The 20,001-nt window shown below is 39.7% G+C and overlaps 1 protein-coding gene across 1 annotated transcript in view; it reads right to left on the bottom strand.

Moving 5' to 3' along the window:
- chn1 (chimerin 1) overlaps nucleotides 1-20,001 on the bottom strand; it is an 82,883-nt gene that overhangs the window by 38,295 nt on the left and 24,587 nt on the right. The window contains exon 6 of the mRNA XM_073845621.1: nucleotides 19,197-19,485. Within this exon, the coding sequence (XP_073701722.1) occupies nucleotides 19,197-19,485 (289 nt within the window). The remainder of the gene's footprint in view (nucleotides 1-19,196; nucleotides 19,486-20,001) is intronic.

Raw genomic sequence — 20,001 nt, 5'->3', positions numbered from 1 at the left:
ACTAAATACTGACTCAAAATCCATTCAGAAGTATTTGAAGAAGTTTGTTTTATGCATTAATAACAAAAGGTAATTCTTTATTCCTTTAAATCTGACTTTATTTCTTTATATTGCACAACTTTATCATAGTTTAAAAGTTTAAAAAAGTACAAATTGTGAGATATAAACTTTGTTGTGTTGTGGGAAATAGTTCAAAAGTGTTATAGAATTGCATTGGGGGGAAAGTCTGAATTATATTACAGCATTTTAGTGCCACACAAGAAAACTTAAATACATAAAGGATTAAGAATAAAGAAAATAATTCAGTTTTAGCATCATGAGATCAAAGTTGTAATATGTTTAGAATAAAGTCAAAGTCACAGAAATACAAAATATTTTGAGAATAAAGGTAATATTTTGAGGGGCAAAATATTAGTACTGCAAGACAACTAAGACTTATTGATACAACTTTATTATGGTAATTTTGACTGTATTCTCAAAATATTATGAATTCAATCTCACAATGCAACGACTTAATTTTTGTGATTTTGACTTTATTATTGTAATCTTTTTTCCATTTTTTGTACAATTGTGATACAGTGGCTTGCAAAAGTATTCGGCCCCCTTGAACTTTTCCACATTTTGTCACATTACAGCCACAAACAATGAATCAATTTTTTTGGAATTCCACGTGAAAGACCAATACAAAGTGGTGTACACGTGAGAAGTGGAACGAAAATCATACATGATTCCAAACATTTTTTACAAATAAAGAACTGAAAAGTGGGGTGTGCGTAATTATTCAGCCCCCTTTGGTCTGAGTGCAGTCAGTTGCCCATAGACATTGCCTGATGAGTGCTAATGACTAAATAGAGTGCACCTGTGTGTAATCTAATGTCAGTACAAATACAGCTGCCCTGTGACGGCCTCAGAGGTTGTCTAAGAGAATATTGGGAGCAACAACACCATGAAGTCCAAAGAACACACCAGACAGGTCAGGGATAAAGTTATTGAGAAATTTAAAGCAGGCTTAGGCTACAAAAAGATTTCCCAAGCCTTGAACATCCCACGGAGCACTGTTCAAGCGATCATTCAGAACAACTGTAAACCTACCAAGACAAGGCCGTCCACCTAAACTCACAGGCCGAACAAGGAGAGCGCTGATCAGAAATGCGGCCAAGAGGCCCATGGTGACTCTGGACGAGCTGCAGAGATCTATAGCTCAGGTGGAATCTGTCCATAGGACAACTATTAGTCGTGCACTGCACAAAGTTGGCCTTTATGGAAGAGTGGCAAGAAGAAAGCCATTGTTAAAAGAAAACCATAAGAAGTCCCGTTTGCAGTTTGCCACAAGCCATGTGGGGGACACAGCAAACATGTGGAAGAAGGTGCTCTGGTCAGATGAGACCAAAATTGAACTTTTTGGCCAAAATGCAAAACGCTATGTGTGGCGGAAAACTAACACTGCATATCACTCTGAACACACCATCCCCACCCACTGTCAAATATGGTGGTGGCAGCATCATGCTCTGGGGGTGCTTCTCTTCAGCAGGGACAGGGAAGCTGGTCAGAGTTGATGGGAAGATGGATGGAGCCAAATACAGGGCAATCTTGGAAGAAAACCTCTTGTAGTCTGCAAAAGACTTGAGACTGGGGCGGAGGTTCACCTTCCAGTAGGACACCGACCCTAAACATAAAGCCAGGGCAACAATGGAATGGTTTAAAACAAAACATATACATGTGTTAGAATGGCCCAGTCAAAGTCCAGATCTAAATCCAATCGATAAACTGTGGCAAGATCTGAAAACAGCTGTTCACAAACGCTGTCCATCTAATCTGACTGAGCTGGAGCTGTTTTGCAAAGAAGAATGGGCAAGAATTTCAGTCTTGAAATTTGAAAAGTAAAATTAAAAACTAAAAATTTAAGAAAAATAAAAACTAAAAATTCTGAAATGTGAAAAATATAATCTGTATTGTTGGATAAAATATATTTTTTTGACACATTGTCCTCTAATAATGTTACGGAGTGCCCGGCAGCCCCACTAGAGGGCACTCCAATATGGACTTTTTTATGTTATGTGTTGTCTCAACCTACCATGTATTTCCCTTGTTTCTGTCTCATGTTCTCATTGGTTCTCCTGCTCCATGTGTCTGTCTCCCATTGGTTGTTTCTGTCATGTGACCCCTAGGCATGGGATGATAACCGGTTTCAAGGTTTACCGCGGATTGAAAAAGTCACGGTTTCAAAACCGAAAAGAAAAAAGTTATACCGTTCCTACGATATGTGCATTTTTTTGTGTCGTCAAAGTGAAAGCGCAGGACTCCCTACTAGGTTGTGTGTGTGCGTACCTGCAGCGAAAACAATGCAGCACCTCCCCCAGCGGTTAGTGCTGCAGGCGCGTGTCTGTGATTGTGCACGTGCTCCGCAGTCAGTGAGACTCAGCAGTAATATAAGTTCAGGATGGCCGAAGGAGGTGAACCCCCACAACTTTTTCCCCCGTCAAAAAAGACCAAGTCAGCAGTGTGGGAATTTCTGGGTACCGCAAAAATTCTGACGGCCACGGCTTGGAAGAGGAAGGTCAACCGACATCATGTTTAAAAAGAGTCGCTGGCTAATTAATAAACAGTTAAGTTAAGGTGAAATCACGTCTTTGCTTTTAAGCCTTCAGCCACGTTAAAGGTGCAGTGTGTAGATTTTTGCGGCATCTAGCGGCGAGGTTGTGAATTGCAACAGTCCACCGCTCACCTCTCCCTTTACAGAACTACAGAAGCCGATACAGGATTAAAATCTCGCCGTTTTTGACAGCAACGAACAGTGAGATTTCTTTTAAAACGTAATTTAAGGAATTATATTTACTTAATCATTCAATAAAACGATGTTAGTGTGAATATTACTGTTACTTGTTCATCATTGTGTCAGTGTTTTTTCGCAAGCTGATAATTCTAAGTTAATAAAAACATAATGGTTCATTAAGTAAGGTCTTTATGCACCCCTGAAAACATAGTTATGTATTATATTGCACCTCAGTGCACCTTTAACATCTTTTCAAAATCACGCCATTAAAAAAAAAAAAAAAAAAAAAAAAAAAAAAAAACTCGCTGGCTCTCATGTGTCTTTGAGTGTTTGTTTATTTTTGGAACTGTCACTAATGGTAATACTTTTGTTTTGATTAGTGATTGCATTTTTTTCCATTTAGAAGGATTTGTTTTTGAAAATTTTATTTATGTTTATTGATGTGGATTATTGTTGAGTTGCAGGTTTAGGCTCACACAATTGACTGCAATTTAATTTAATTAAGAAGATTACATTATTTATTTTAATTATTCTGCCTGATGTTCAATGTTACAAAATATGTATATAATTCTATATGTTTCCTAAAATAAAATATACTGTTCAGTTGAAAAAAAAAAGTTTTTTTTTTTTACTACCCAGACATTTAAATATAACATTGTAGAGCAGTAATTAAAATACGGTGATACCATGAAACCATGATATTTTTATCCAAGGTTTTCATACTGTCAGAATCTTATCCTGGCCCATGCCTAGTGATCCCTAGTGTTTGGTATATAGCCTGTCCCTTCCCCCTCTGTGTTTACGGATCGTTGTTTAGTGTTAGACTAGCGTTTCCGTTGTTCTTTGTTCTAGTTTTCTTAGCCTTGTCTTAGTTCCGTTTAGTTTCTTAGTCATAGTCTTAGTTTTCCTGGTTTCATAGTTTTGTTTCATTTATCACTTTGGACTGCTCATTTAGATTTTGATCCTCGCCTGTATTATTGGATTATTCTCTCGGATTACCCTTGTTGCTCCTGTTTGCCGGTATTTGACCCTGCTTGTTTGACCACGTCCATCAATAAAGCTAGCGTTTGGATCCACCTCTCACCGCCCTCTGTAACAGAACAATCCGTCAACCAGGATCCAGCAGCTTTATTTCACCACCAGCGCAAACATGGACCCAGTCATCAGTTTCGCCCTCACTACTCAAGGTAATCGGTCCCTCGAGGACCACATCAAAGATTTTCCGGACTGTGCATTGATGGACTTATTTTCACATGGACTAAATGAACCACTACGAACCATGCTAATAGTTAGTGGTCCTCGAGGGTCGCTTATGGAATTTTTGGACTTTGCTTTATTGCTCACTGGCTCCTCATTCACTGTGGGCGCTGTTGAGGAGTCAGTTGAGAAAATTCCAATCACAGCCGACTGTCACAAGCCTCATGTCAGGTCTATCAGTCCTGAGCCACAGCACAAGATGTCTGCTAGCCTGAGCCACAGCACAAGACGTCTGCTAGCCCAGAGCCACAGCACAAGACGTCTGCTAGCCTGAGCCACAGCACAAGACGTCTGCTAGCCCAGAGCCACAGCACAAGACGTCTGCTAGCCTGAGCCACAGCACAAGACGTCTGCTAGCCTGAGCCACAGCACGAGACGTCTGCTAGCCTGAGCCACAGCACAAGACGTCTGCTAGCCCAGAGCCACAGCACAAGATGTCTGCTAGCCCTGAGCCACAGCACAAGACGTCTGCTAGCCTGAGCCACAGCACAAGACGTCTGCTAGCCCAGAGCCACAGCACAAGACGTCTGCTAGCCTGAGCCACAGCACAAGACGTCTGCTAGCCCAGAGCCACAGCACAAGACGTCTGCTAGCCTGAGCCACAGCACAAGACGTCTGCTAGCCCAGAGCCACAGCACAAGACGTCTGCTAGCCTGAGCCACAGCACGAGACGTCTGCTAGCCTGAGCCACAGCACAAGACGTCTGCTAGCCCAGAGCCACAGCACAAGACGTCTGCTAGCCCTGAGCCACAGCACAAGATGTCTGCTAGCCCTGAGCCACAGCACAAGACGTCTGCTAGCCCAGAGCCACAGCACAAGACGTCTGCTAGCCCTGAGCCACAGCACAAGACGTCTGCTAGCCCAGAGCCACAGCACAAGATGTCTGCTAGCCCTGAGCCACAGCGCAAGATGTCTGCTAGCCCTGAGCCACAGCGCAAGATGTCTGCTAGCCCTGAGCCACAGCGCAAGATGTCTGCTAGCCCTGAGCCACAGCGCAAGATGTCTGCTAGCCCTGAGCCACAGCGCAAGATGTCTGCTAGCCCAGAGCCACAGCGCAAGATGTCTGCTAGCCCAGAGCCACAGCATAAGATGTCTACCAGCCCAGAGCACCGTCACAGGATGGCTGCCAGCCCAAAGCCCGTTCACAAGATGGCCGCTCATCTCAAATGATGGCTGCCATTCCAAATCGAGTCACAGCTGTTCCACTAAAACGAAGTCAAGTCATTCCGTCAAGCAAGGTCACACATTCGCCTGAGCGTCCAGAGCCAAGTCACGTCTCGCCTGAGCGTCCTGAGCCACGCCACGCCTCGTCTGATCTGCCAGAGCCTCGGCATGTCTTGATTGCCAACATAATGGACCCTCCTTTGATGTCAGTGCGGGCTGCAGGCAAACCGGTAGAACCTACACTCCCAAGCCTTACACCCTCAGACCTGGTGTGCATCCCTTTCGCCACCGCATTGCCTATGATGGCCATCGCTGTTTTTAGTGTGTGGGCTGCACACTGTGCTCCAGAGGCCTCATCTGCCTACGAGTCTGATCCGGAGGCCTCTTCAATCCACGAGTCCCCTGCGCCAATGCCTCTCTTCGAGGCGGCGTTCATGGCAGAATTCCTTGCTCTGCCTGCACCACCTAGGCTCCCTGTCGTCCCTGTCACGGCTACGGAGGCCGTTCCTGAAGTCCCTGTCTGCCTTGTCACGGCTATGGAGGCCGTTCCTGAAGTTCCTGTCTACCTTGTCACGGCTATGGAGGCCGTTCCTGAAGTTTCTGTCTGCCCTGCCACGGCTATTGAGGCTGTTCCTGAAGTTCCTGTCTGCCCTGCCACGGCTATGGAGGCCGTTCCTGAAGTTCCTGTCTGCCTTGTCACGGCTAAGGAGGCCATTCCTGAAGTTCCTTTCTGCCTTGTTACGGCCATGGAGGCTGTATGCGAACCATTTATGCCTCCCTGGTGGGCTCCTGCTCCGTCTGCTCCGCCCTGGTGGGCTCCTGCTCCCTCTGCTTCGCCCTGGTTGGCTCCTGCTCCCTATGCTCCACCCTGGCGGGTTTCTGCTCCACTGTGGAGGATTTCGGTCTGGCTCTGGTGGTCGTCTGCTCCGCCGTGGGTACCCTCGCTCCCACATGTCCCGCTGTGGGGGGCCTCAGCTCCCCCGATCTGCCGGTCCTGCCTCAGCCCCTAGGTCCTCCACCGCCACATTGACCTGGCCCTCCTTCGTTCCCCTGCTCCACCTCTGCCCCCCCCCACCGCCCCCAGGACTGTTTTTGCTAAGACTTTTGGGAGCGTCTGGAAGCCGCAGCCCCACTAGAGGGCACTCCAATATGGACTTTATGTTATGTGTTGTCTCAACCTACCATGTATTTCCCTTGTTTCTGTCTCATGTTCTCATTGGTTCTCCTGCTCCATGGGTCTGTCTCCCATTGGTTGTTTCTGTCATGTGACCCCTAGTGTTTGGTATATAGCCTGTCCCTTCCCCCTCTGTGTTTATGGATCGTTGTTTAGTGTTAGCCTAGCGTTTCCATTGTTCTTTGTTCTAGTTTCCTTGTTTTCTTAGCCTTGTCTTAGTTCAGTTTAGTTTCTTAGTCATAGTTTTCCTGGTTTCATAGTTTTGTTTCATTTATCACTTTGGACTGCTCATTTAGATTTTGACCCTCGCCTGTATTATTGGATTATTCTCTCGGATTACCCTTGTTGTTCCTGTTTGCCGGTATTTGACCCTGCTTGTTTAACCACGTCCATCAATAAAGCTAGCATTTGGATCCACCTCTCACCGCCCTCTGTAACAAATAAGGTCATCTTCAGTATAGATTTTGAAACTTTGGGAATATTGTGGCCTAATTACTAAATGTTAATAACCTCAAACAGGCCAAAAAAACCCCAACAGATGAATCACTCTGGTAGATCCACAGTCTATCACTTGTCCACGTACACGCAAGCATGCTATTTATATAAAACCATCTGAGGTTTGCGCTATTCAGAACACGTCAAGTGTGGCGTGTGCATGTTTCCTGCACGAATGAACAGTGCTTTTCCAGACTGATGAACATCGGCGGTGATTTCTGGAAACTGTGCTCCAAAAACACCTTTACCATCTGAATCATTCAACCTGCTCGCCTTCTGAAATTATTCATCCAACTGAAGACATCAGAGCCCTCTTCACTGATGCACAGTGTTTATCTGTGTTAGAGAGGATATCTAAACACATCAGCTTAATATAGAGCATCATTCCTGATTCGCAATTCGTAAGCATACAATGGAAAATTGTAGCAGTTCAGTACTAATATTTACTGCTGTGCACAATGACGCCGAGGAGGAAAGATTATTAATCAAACAGAATAATACAACAACAAGTGTAACAGATGTTATGAAGAGCTGGTGTTATTCATATTCAATGGAATTTCATGACAAGTGTGAAGTGTAAGATGTTATGCCATCGAAACTAAATTTCACCAGAGACTAGAGTGCATGGCTATGACCTACACAGCTGATGTTCTGTCACAGTGGGACTTTCCATTGACACACACAGACGCACTGGAGCTGCATCTGTCCTGCGTGCTCCACAAACGTCAGACTTCTTTCGCTTGATCTAATGAGCCTTGCGGCTCTCACTGCAGTAGTTACGCCAGAGACAAGTCAAAAATAATCATCATGAAGAGATATTCACAATCACAGACTTCATTTTGCGCACAGAACCTCACACCACCAAAGAATTTTATGCAATATCACACGTTATGTAAAACGTATCATGTACACTGCTGTATACAAGTTTGGGATCAGTAAGGTTTTGTTTTTTAAAGACGTTTCTTATGTTTATCAAGACTGCATTTAATTAATATTGTGAAATATTATTTCAATGTAAAATAAAATATAATATTTATAATACTTTTATTTCATTGATAATAAAAGAAACAAATCAGCATATTAGAATGATTTCTAAAGGATCATGTGACACTGAAGACTGGAGTAATGATGCTGAAAATGTAGCTATTATGAAAATTAGTAATATTTCATAATATTTCTGTTTTACTGTATTTTGATCAAATAGTTTCAACTTTAGCTTAAGAGAATTATTTTACTTTGCATTACAGGAACAAATTATACTTTAAAATATACATATAAAAAACATTACACACTAGGGATGCAACAATACAGTTTGCCTACGGTTCAATACATACCTCGTATTTTTAACACGGTTTTCGGTTCGGTTCGATTCTGATGGCTTGACACATAAGTGTTTTTTTTTTTGTTATTCTATGCTTAGGCAATAGGAACAGTAAGAGGTTAAGGAGAAAAAAATAAAAACAATTTATTGCAATACTCCTTTATTTTACTTAAAAGCCAAGAAAAGTACACTAGTTCCTAGTGTATTGTATAATAAAAAAAATTAACACTGAAATCTCACAGCCGCTGGTAGCCCATGTACAAACTGGGGAACACATAAATTTCTACAATTTGAAAATAAACATACATGTTAAGTTAATAAACATAAAATTGACCATTTGAAATAAACATAATTGTACTTCAGTAAACATAAATAAACCAGCTGTGTGCTTTAGCCAATTCGTACACAATATTGTTGCGTGTTTTTTCATAGAGGTCGGGAATAGGCCTATATCTCACATCCTGCTTCCGGAACGCGGAGTAGGGAAATAGAACTTCCGGTCATTACTAGTTTCTAGCTTAACTACATTTCTCAGTAGCATGGTGGTAGCTTCGCTGTTTTCTGAATCTAATAGCTTTTCAGTAGCTAAGCTCTTTTTTTGATCAAGTAGCGCGGTAGCGTCAACAAAAGCTAAAAGCTATATATTTTTCTATAGACCTTTTTCCTGTGTAAACGATGAGCGTCGCCATCACGAATTCTAACGACTGATTGAATGCTTTTCTGTTGCGGTCTCCATAGGAACCCATTCAAATAGCGTCCATCTGTTTTTAATGTAGCTAACGTCCGCAGCTTCCTGTCATCTACACTCATTAAAGTGAGGCACTGACAACTGACGGTCATTGCCAAGTGATGGCGCTTTGGAGCCATGTGCTATTTAAAAAACATTTTAATAGGTTTAAAGGAACACTCCACTTTTTTTGGAAATAGGCTCATTCTCCAACTCCCCCCGAGTTAATAAGTTGATTTTTACCGTTTTGAAATCCATTCAGCCGTTCTCCTGTTCTGGCGATATCACTTTTAGCATAGCTTAGCATAGATCATTGAATCCTATTAGACCGATAGCATCGCGTTCAAAAATGACCAACGAGTTTCCATATTTGTTGTATTTAAAACTTGACTCTTCTGTAGTTATATCGTGTGCTAAGACCGGTGGAAATGCAAAGCTTCAATTTTCTAGGCTGATAAGATTCGGAACTACACTTCCATTCCGGCGTAATAGTCAAGGAAGTTTGCTGCCGTAATATGGCCGAAGCAAGTGAGTAGAAAATTGAAGCTTTGCATTTCCACCGGTCTTAGCACACGATATAACTACAGAAGAGTCAAGTTTTAAATAGGACAAATATCGAAACTCGTTGGTCATTTTTGAACGTGATGCTACTGGTCTAATAGGATTCAATGATCTATGCTAAGCTATGCTAAAAGTGATATCGCCAGAACAGGAGAACGGCTGAATGGATTTCAAAACTGTAAAACTCAACTTATTAACTCAGGGGGAGTTGGAGAATGAGCCTATTTCCAAAAAAAGTGGAGTGTTCCTTTAACATTAGACTATTAGCTCGGAATATACCCTAATTTGACTAGAAACAATGCAGACCGGAAATGCAAAGCATTCTTTCAGTTAAGAGTCGGACTTACTTCTGTGTTCAGGAAAAACGTCTATACTTTAAGCTCAAATCGGAAATATAACTGCCACGGTTCACTGATCCTGGGTCAGTAAGCGACGCCACCGCCACTAAACCTCGTGACGCCATTGGCTCGTTAAACTGTCAGTCACTCCCGCCTCTCTCGTGAATGAAGTGCGGCGCGCAGTTTGAAGCATTTCAGCATGTTTGCTGTTGATTGAAAAAGTACATGTGTTCTGTATTTATAATACAGCACTTATTTATAAAGGCTAATGTTTTTTTTGCATTCGAGGAGATGAGAAGAGTGTCTTAGTGTAGCATTTTTTTGTCGAGACAACCAAATAATTGCTTATGTGAAGCGCTGAATCTTTATATTTTGGCTAAATGTCAAAAAAAAAAAAAAAAAAAAAAACTGAGCGCCCACGTAGCAACAGAAAACTGCATAATCTGCAATGCAAATTAGTATTTCAGAATATAATAAATGTGACTTATAGGCCTAGCCGCTGTGACCTGTCGGTTTAATTTTTCTTCTCAAAGACTTACAACTTATGTTAGCGTGTTTTTTTAAAACCTTCGGCAAACTATTCCTAAATTTGGATGTTTCTACTTGAGACTGTTCATTTACAATCCGAACCACGTTGTCGTAGGTGACTTCAGGCAAGTTACGGAGAGACTTGGTCCAGCGGTATTTATCGGCCTCCACCATTGTAAAAAGCTAACCAGAACTGCCGTCTCCCCACTCAGAGACGTTCTTCGATATTCAATTGTTGCGTGACATAGGCCTATTATCGCGGTGCTGAAAAAAGTGTGAGACGGTAGTCTGTAACGCGGATCGAGTGCTTTTATAAGATGACAAAAGCCCGCATCTCCAATCACCGAAAACGGCTGCAAATCTTTAGCAATGAACACCCCCCACTGCCTTTGTTATTTTTATGTGTCTCTCGGAACCAGTTGGGTATGTTTGCTGGAAGGATTCAGCGAGGGATTGTTGTTTTTTGGAGGACTTTATTACCTTCTCTGCTATCCTGCCTTCAGACAGAGATATTGCTGGGTGATGGCGCCGCAGATGTGCAGTCATGTTGGAAGTGTTTCCGTCTGAGTAGGCTATACGTGTAAAACAATACTTGCATTGCACACAGTCATTTTTTGTTTACCGTTTTTTCTTCCTCGGGATTACTCAACGGCAAAACTGAAATGTCCCCACACCGCGGATTTGAAAGACTGGCGCTTCCTCGTACTGTTGCCTCACTTCACCGCCGCTCACCATGTTAAAGTGTGGAATGATGGTTAAGCGCCCCCTAACTTTAGAGCATAGTGATTGAATATCTACTCGCGGGGAGGAGTTTCCTCATCTCAGCTCGTAGACTTACAGGCACACACAAACAGTCAATTCGGAGAGAAATAAAACGCACATAAATTATTTAAACGTAAAACCGAAAAAAAAAAACGCAATTCACAAGCGCGTATTGTACCGAACGGTTCAATATTATATTGAGAATTGTGGCATCCCTATTACACACTATATTACTATTTTTTTTTTTAGTGAAATGTAGCATTGATGAGCATAAGAGAATTAAAAAAAAACATAAAAAATCTGAATATAAGTGTATAGGGCAGTCTATTGCAAATAAGTTATTACTGTGATTTACAATATCCAAATTATTTGGATATTCAAGTCACATTTGAATAGGCCATTCACTGAAGAAAGCATTACTATGGACTCTTATATTGGCCAGAAGTGATGGTTTAAATTATTATAAAAATAATTAATGCTGCTCTTTTAAACTTTTAATTCATCAAAGAATAAATGAAAAAAGAACCACAGGTTTTAAAACAATATTAAGCAGCACAACTGTTTCCAACATTGATAATAAAAGTAATAAATCAGTATTAGAATGATTTCTAAAGGATCACGTGACACTGAAGACTGGAGTAATGATGCTGAAAATTTAGCTTTGATCACAGGAATAATTTACATTTTCATAATTTTTTTTTTTTATGTTTTACTGTATTTTTGATAAAATAAATGCAATGTTAGCATAAGAGACTTATTTTATTTTGCATTACAGAAATAAATTATATTTTAAAATATATTAAAATAAAAAACATTATTTTAAACTGTAATAATATTGCACTTTACTTTTTTTGATTAAGTTAATGCAGCATTGATGAGCATAAGATAATAATAAAAAAAATAAAAAAAATTGTACTGATCCCACACTTTTGAACATAAGTTAATATCGCGATTTACAGTGGCACAAAAAAAATACTTGGATATTTAAGTCACATTTGAACAGGCCATTCAATGAAGAAAGCATTAATATGGACTCTTATTTTGGCCAGAAGTGATGGTTTAAATGCCTTACTGGGAAAAAAGGAAGGTAAAATGCCCTAATGATGGATTAGTTTCCTACAAACACGCAGTTACAAGAGTTAATTGATGAACTAGAGTGGTGTGGATTGTGACATTTTTAATCAGCTGTTTACACTCATTCTGACGGCACCCATTCACTGCAGAGGATCCGTTGGTGAGCAAGTGATGCAATGCAATATTTCTCCAAATCTGCTCCCATGAACAAACAAAATCATCTGCATCTTGGATGACCTGAGGTTGAGTACATTTTCAGCAAATTTTAAATTTTTTACATACATGTTTAAAAGGAAGACAGTTTATGACACTTTTGACATCAGTGGGTCATTTTGACAGTTAATGTGATTTTCTGCACCTGTGGTTCCTCTGCAATGACACCGGTATGAATTTGAAGACAGCTGACGTCATACAGCCACTAAAAATGACCAAAACACCCCCTGATTTCAAGCCATCCACTTTTTTTCAAGCAAACTTAGTTCTGGGAAAAGCATTAGCAGCACTTCAACACAGATGTCACTTTGCATCTAATAAGTGTCCATATAAATTTCGAGGTCAGTGTTGATGAGCAGGGACACAGAGCTGTGTCGGTTCTTTTTTTAACCATGTGATAATCTTTTAACAGGCCTAATGAGGGTGAATAGAGGGTGACTGCTGGATACTGCCAAGATAACACAACTGCAAGTAGCCGTCAAGCAACAAATCTGCTCTCGGTCACACAACAGAGATTCTTTCTTCACCAGACTAAACGCTTATGATCAGAATCTGTCCGTTAAACTGGCAGTCGCTCTCTCTCTCTTCAGTGTGACCGATACACTGGCAATTGTGGCAAACAAAAACAAAGCAGCTGATTGGTTCAATTCAAACACTCTCAGCCAATCAGAAGGAACTGCAATGGCTTTGTCTGCCTTTAATGGACAAATATGCAATGATAACAATGCCAACTTTCATCTCTTATTGTGTGGTTAGGAATCCGCCCGAATATACTGAGGTAATAAAGCAGGAGGGGCTATCACTTATGCGAAGATATTAGCCAAACATAACAGAGGTAATTTACATATACAAGCCTTAAAGATACAGCAGAACCTGTAATTATCATAAAGCCCAAAGTCTACTTCAGTTTTGATGAAAATGCTATGCATTCAGTCTGATAGCATGCATAAATACAGACGCTAAACAAAGCAGCACCATAACGTTTCTTTCTCTCTAGAAGCTTATTGTGCAAAATACTGGAAAAAAAAAAAACTGTAAAAATGTAAAATATTCAAAAGTTTCTTATGCTCATCAAGACTGCATTTATTTACTACAAAATCCAGAAAAATGTAATATTGTGAAATATTTTTTCAAATGTAAAATAATTGTTTCTATGTGAATAAATTTTTAACTGTAATTTATTCCTGTGATCAAAGCTGAATTTTCAGCATCATTACTCAAGTCTTAGTGTCACACGATCCTTCAGAAATCATTCTAATATACTATTTTGTTGGATCCTGTTTTTTTTTTTTTTCCAGAAGTATTTAATAAATAGAAAGTTAAAAAGAGCAGCATTTAAAAGTTTGGTGTCAGTAAATTTTAATTCTTTCTTTTTTTTCAAAGAAATTAATACTTTTAATCACTGAGGATGTGTTAAATTAATCAAAAGTGATGGCAAAGACTCATATTGTTAGAAAAGATTTGTATTATTAATAAATGCTGTTCTTTTTAACTTTTAATTTCTCAAGAGAATAAATGAAATAAGAATCACAGGTTCCAAAAAAATTAAGCAGCGCAACTGTTTCCAACATTGATAATAAAAGTAATAAATCAGCATATTAGTATGATTTCTGAAGGATCATGTGACACTGAAGACTGGAGTAATGATGCTGAAAATGTAGCTTTGATCACAGAAACAAACTACATTTGATTAATATTTCATAATATTTCTGTTTTACCGTATTGTCGATAAAATAAATGCAACGTTAGCATAAGAAACTTATTTTACTTTGCATTACAGGAACAAATTATATTTTAAAATATATATATAAAAAACATATTGCACTATACTGCTGTATATTTTATTCCTATGATCCCCCTTTTAATGTTTTATTCAACAAAGAATCCTAAAAAAAGTATCACAGCATCCAAAATAAATAAAGAAATAAATATTTAGCAGCACAATCGTTTCTAACACTGATAATAAATCAGCACATTAGAATTACTTCTGATGGGTCATATGACACTGAAAGCTGGAATAATGATGCTGAAAATGTACAGAAAATAGAGTATATTAAAATATAAATCTGTTATTTTAATTTTAATTGTAATAGTATTTTACAATATTATGGATTTTTCTGTTTAAAATCAAATCTTGATCAAATAAATGCAGCCTTGATGAGCATAAGAGACTTCTTTTAAAACATTAAAAATCGGTGGTGTTTATTTTAAAAAAGTATGCTATGGCTGTTTAAACATCGTGTGTTAAAGTGCAACAGAATAAACATTGCTTTGCTGTTGAAACATTAGACAGTGCTACAGAATAGCCACATCTTTCACAAGTGCTCATGAAACACGCTCTAAATGTCCTACAGCAACCAAGACACAGCATCTCTTTTAACATCTCACACAGCACTCACTGGTGCAAACATCAGCTGATTCAACCCATGACGATACATGTCTAAAAATAAAATTCATTAAGGATGCAAATAGATGAGTTTGAAAGTGGACTGAAAAGTGTAAATAATTCGATGATACGCACAATATAAAAAAATCTGACTGATGTGAAAAAACATTAAAATCTAAAATCTAAAGTAATAAAACTTCTAATCTAAGGACTGATATTAAAGGTCAAAGCCAGTATTGGACACAGAAAGGATTGCAGAGTTTTTTTTTTCTTTTTTTCTAATATCTGTGCCCATATTACCAAAGACAGTGTTGATCTGCTGACCTGATCTGACAACTACAGGATATGACTCTTGTGCCTCTTACCGTAACACTAACGATACTAGTTCTGCTGAAGACCATTGGTCTGGATACAGTCACACTAAACAGACGATCCCACAAACACACCGCAGAGGGAAATTTATGCGACAAAGCATATCTGTTCAACACAGACCTCAGATCAACAGAGCATCACATATCAGACTAATATACTAATACTGTCATCATAATATTTATGCCCTTGAAAATAGCTTTGCCAGCCATTGTTTATGAACAGACTGAGCCTCGGCGAGGACTCTGGCAGAGCAGACCAGCGACGAGCCGCTGTGAGTAATTACTGCACGTTTAAATCTTCCCTGATTGTCTGATTACATGCATGAATTAATGTGGAGATAAATTCAGCCTGTGCATCTGTCAGCTGCTCTTCATTAACTCAAGACCAATCACAGCTGTACAGCAGGGCAAATCACCCACACACCTGCTTAAAGGGACAGTTCACCCAAAGATACAAATTCTGTCATCATTTACTCACTCTTAAATTATTCCAAACCTGACTTTCTTTCTTGAGTTAAACACAAAAGATGATCTTTCGAAGACCGTTTCAGTTGCCACTGCATTGGCAAAAAATACAATGGAAGTTGGGAACAGAAGCTATTTGGTTACCAACATTTTTTCAGTATATCGTCTTTTGTGTTTTGCAGAAGAAAGTCAGACTTAAATGTTGGTAACGACATAAGGGTGAGTAAATGACAGCATTTTAATTGTTGGGTGAATTATCCTTGCTGCTAAAAATCAATGACTGGAATCCCAAACTCAACTTTTGGTCACATCACCATTAAGAACAAACTAATTTGAACATTATTAACTATTTTGCCATATGGACAGTAGAGAGATGGCGAAAAAAGTGCAGTTGATGAAGAATGGGATCAGGAAATATTGAGCTGGATTTGAACTTGCATTGCCGGCATGAGCACAAACAGCTTTCAAAAGGCTTTTAAGTTGAACATGATCAGTCAGACCACCATAATCACCCATTCAACAGAGCCAGAGTGTGCAGTTATCCTCTCTATTACACTTGTCACAGTGGGAAATCTGAAATCTTTGAGGGTTTAATGTCCTGCTGAAAACCGAAGTGACATTGAATCATGTCTTTATTTGAAAGCTTGCAGCACTATGGGACGTCCTGTCACCACGACAGCAGCTCTTCCGTCACTCACATCCAAGTAGGCATATGTTTTCTGCTCTTGTGAGTCAAAATGCTGATCATTCTGACGCTGTGTCCCAGGCCCAACTTCAAGGGGAGGGCTGAAGCCCCCCTGCAATGATCTGAAGGACCGATCCCTTAACCCCCGGAATACGATTTTTAAACAATTACGATTTCAACCAAGGGGTGCCCCTCCGATCTGATTTAGTTTCACCTCAGATTCAATTTGACCCACTCCAACCCTTCAAAATTTTAACCATTCATTTCGGACAATCAATTTAAACTTCCACTGCTAAATTCAAATGTGTATTTGTGCCTTTAAAAACTCATCAAACCAAGCCACTCGAAAATATTGTGAAAAAATATTTAAAAAAAAACTTTATTCACATGGCTTTAACATTAAAAACAGCAAGCTTTTGCTCATGTTCTGCTTCAGAATGTACAGTACATAATGGAATCCATGTTTCCCCTCAATGAACTGCAGCTCGCCAGTACCAGCAGCACTCATGCAGCCCCAGACCATGATGCTAATACCACCATGCTTGACTCTAGGCAAGACACAATTTTCTTGGTACTCCTCACCAGGGCATCGCCACACATGCTGGACACCATCTGAGCCAAACAAGTTTATCTTATAGTCTCATCAGACCACAGGACATGGTTCCAGTAATTCATGCTCTTGGACAGGTTGTCTTCAGCAAACTGTTTGTAGGCATTCTTGTAAACCAGCTTCAGATGAGGCTTCCTTCTGGGATGACGCCTATGCAAACCGACTTGTTCCAGTGTGTGGCGTATGGTCTGAGCACTGACAAGCTGACCTTCTACTTCTGCAACCTTTAAAGCAATGCTGGCAGCACTCATGCATCTGTTTTTTGAACCCAGGTTCTGCACCTGACACACAACGAGTGCTCAACTTCGTTGATCAACCCTTGCAAGGCCTGTTGAATGAATGAAACCATCTTGGAAAACCTCTGTATGACCCTGACCACTGTAGTGTAACTCTGTTTCAGGGTGTTACTGAAGCTCTAATAGCCTTGGCCATCTTTGCGGAGAGCAACAATTCTAATTCTCAAATCCTCAGAGAGTTCTTTGCCATGAGATGTCATGTTGAACATTCAGTAGTCAGTATGAGAGAATTGTACTTAAAGCACCTAATTTGAACTGCTCTAACACAAGATACACAACTTTGTATGGCTTTGTAAGCAGACAAAAACATAAACATGATGAATAGGACATGCGGCTTTGCATGATTAAACAACATACTGCTGTTATCACTTAGGGTGTACTCACATTTGTTGCCAGTTATTTTGACAATAAAGACTGTATGTTGAATTTACTGAGGACAGTAAATCCTAACTGCTATACAAGCTGCACATTGACTACTCTAAAATTTATCCAAGTTTCATTTCTATAGTATTGTCCCTTGAGAAGATATACTAAAATGGTTGCTGAAATGCGAGGGGTGTACTCACTTTTGTGAGATACTGTATATTAACTAGAAAATCTTTATTTGAAATTTGTGAATTGATGAAAATTGCTAAAAGACTGAATCGTGATTCATATGTGAATCGATTTTCCCCCCCACTAAAAATTATTTACATTTTTACTCAAGACATCCTGGGTGTATATAACTTTCTTCTTTCTGATAAATACAACCGGAGTTCCATAAAAAAAAAAGTCCTGGTTTTTCCAAGCTATATAATGGCAGTGAATAGATGTTCACATTTTGAAGTACAATAAAGTGCATATAAAAAGTTCTGGCTTTGGGGGCTAATGAAGGCCTTCTGAAGTGAATCGATGCATTTGTGTAAGAAAAATATCTATATTTAAAACTTTATAAACTGTAATCTCAGCTTCCGCTAACTGCCGTACTCGCCACAAAAGAGTGGCATTCCAGCGGATGAAGTAGGATATAGTAAGAAGTAAGAAGTGATGAACATAAAAACATAGAGAAGAAAAACAAAACACCAGTCACAAATTAGAAGTACAAAACAAGGATTTGTAAAGAAAAATGTCAGAGGATTTCGATATAAGCCAGAATGACAAAACAAAACAGTTAGTGTAAGCTAGAAATTACGGTTTATGAACTTTTAAATACAAATATTTTTCTTACACAAACTCATTGATTTATTTCAGAAGGCCTTTATTAACCAGCCAGAGCTGTGTGGAGCACTTTTAATGATTGATGAATGCACTTTATTGGACTTCAAAACCTCAACAGCCATTCACTGCCATTATAAAGCTTGGAAGAACCAGGACATTTTTAATATAACTCAGATTGTATTCGTCTGAAACAAGAAAGTCATATACACCAAGGATGGCTTGAGGGTGAGTAAATCATGGAGTAATTTTCATTTTTTGGTGAACTATCCCTTTAAATGTCCCTTTTAAACAAGTGTCTTTGCTGAAAAAAAGTTAAATTTCTTTCAAGAAAAAAAAAATAAAAAATCATACTTTATCATAATATCATAACTTTCAACAGTAGTGTATATACCATTTTTTGCTTTTTAGCTTGACTATAACTGGACAATTATGCTGTCATTTAGCATAATGGTCCAATAAGGAACACATCTCAAGCTTTCAAACTATACAGCTAAAATAACAAAACTAATCAAGTAAAAAAGAGCAGAGCACAACCAGAAACCACAAGACAACGGACGAAAAAGGACCTGAAATATGGAGAACTAAGACTTATATTTGGAGGCATCGTGGTGCACAAGGCCGGCAATGAGGCATCATATTCCATAGTAGAAATCATAATCATAAACACTAACTGAACTCTTCACCCCGTCGCACACATGGCCGAGGCAGAGGTTATCATAACATCTTAACAGACTTTAGTCTGAAGAATAGCAGACAAACACACAGAGGCATGCTGGGAAAGTGCATTCCTGTATCTTACCCTCTCCTCCAGGTTGGTCTCTTCTCCAGGTGCGTCTTTCCCATCAGGAATGTCTCTGCAGACGGGCAGGGCTTTCTTCAGCGCCGGCTCGCGGTTCAGTGTGGTGTAGCCCACGTGCTCGTAGATGGGGTTGATGGTCATCTTAGATATGTATTCAGCGGCTTTGGTCTCGATGTACAGCGTGATCAGACCGTCCGTTACCAGGTCGTGAATGGACTCGAATCGCTTCTCCCCAACAAAATGCTTCCCATCGTAAAACAGACGGAAGTTTCGGGTCTGGTTCCCAAAGCTGAGAGAGAGAAAGAGACAATGAGAAACCGGAGTGCCATAACACACAGCTGTGAGACGATCCACAGAGAAAAGAAAACATGCACACACACATACTGAACATCTTTGGATGTATCAACTTCCTGTACTTCGGTTTGTAGTAGTAATGAGGCTGGAGAGTGAACAGCTCATATGTTGATCAATACGAAGGGCTGATACTCTTCACACACACACACACACACACACACACACACACACACACACACACACACACACACACACACACACACACACACACACACACACAGATCATAGCCTAGTTTACTCTAGGCACACATTTAAATGTCTGTTCTACATGGTTATCACTGTTTATTTCTTACCTTTTGACCTATTTTAAGTTTATCTAGGCTTTTGCACCATAAAAAAAATGACATTTAATATCCACCCTTCAATATTAATTGCTCTTCCACCCAAAAGATTTTGAAACATCTGGTTGTACATGACCTGTATTACTCTTGGCCAGTATTTGAACAGAAGT

The sequence above is a fragment of the Garra rufa genome, chromosome 8, assembly GCF_049309525.1.
Source record: "Garra rufa chromosome 8, GarRuf1.0, whole genome shotgun sequence".
In the NCBI taxonomy this organism is placed as follows: domain Eukaryota; kingdom Metazoa; phylum Chordata; class Actinopteri; order Cypriniformes; family Cyprinidae; genus Garra; species Garra rufa.
The sequence above is the reverse complement of the archived record's forward strand: the minus strand, read 5'-3'. Positions and strand labels throughout refer to the sequence as shown.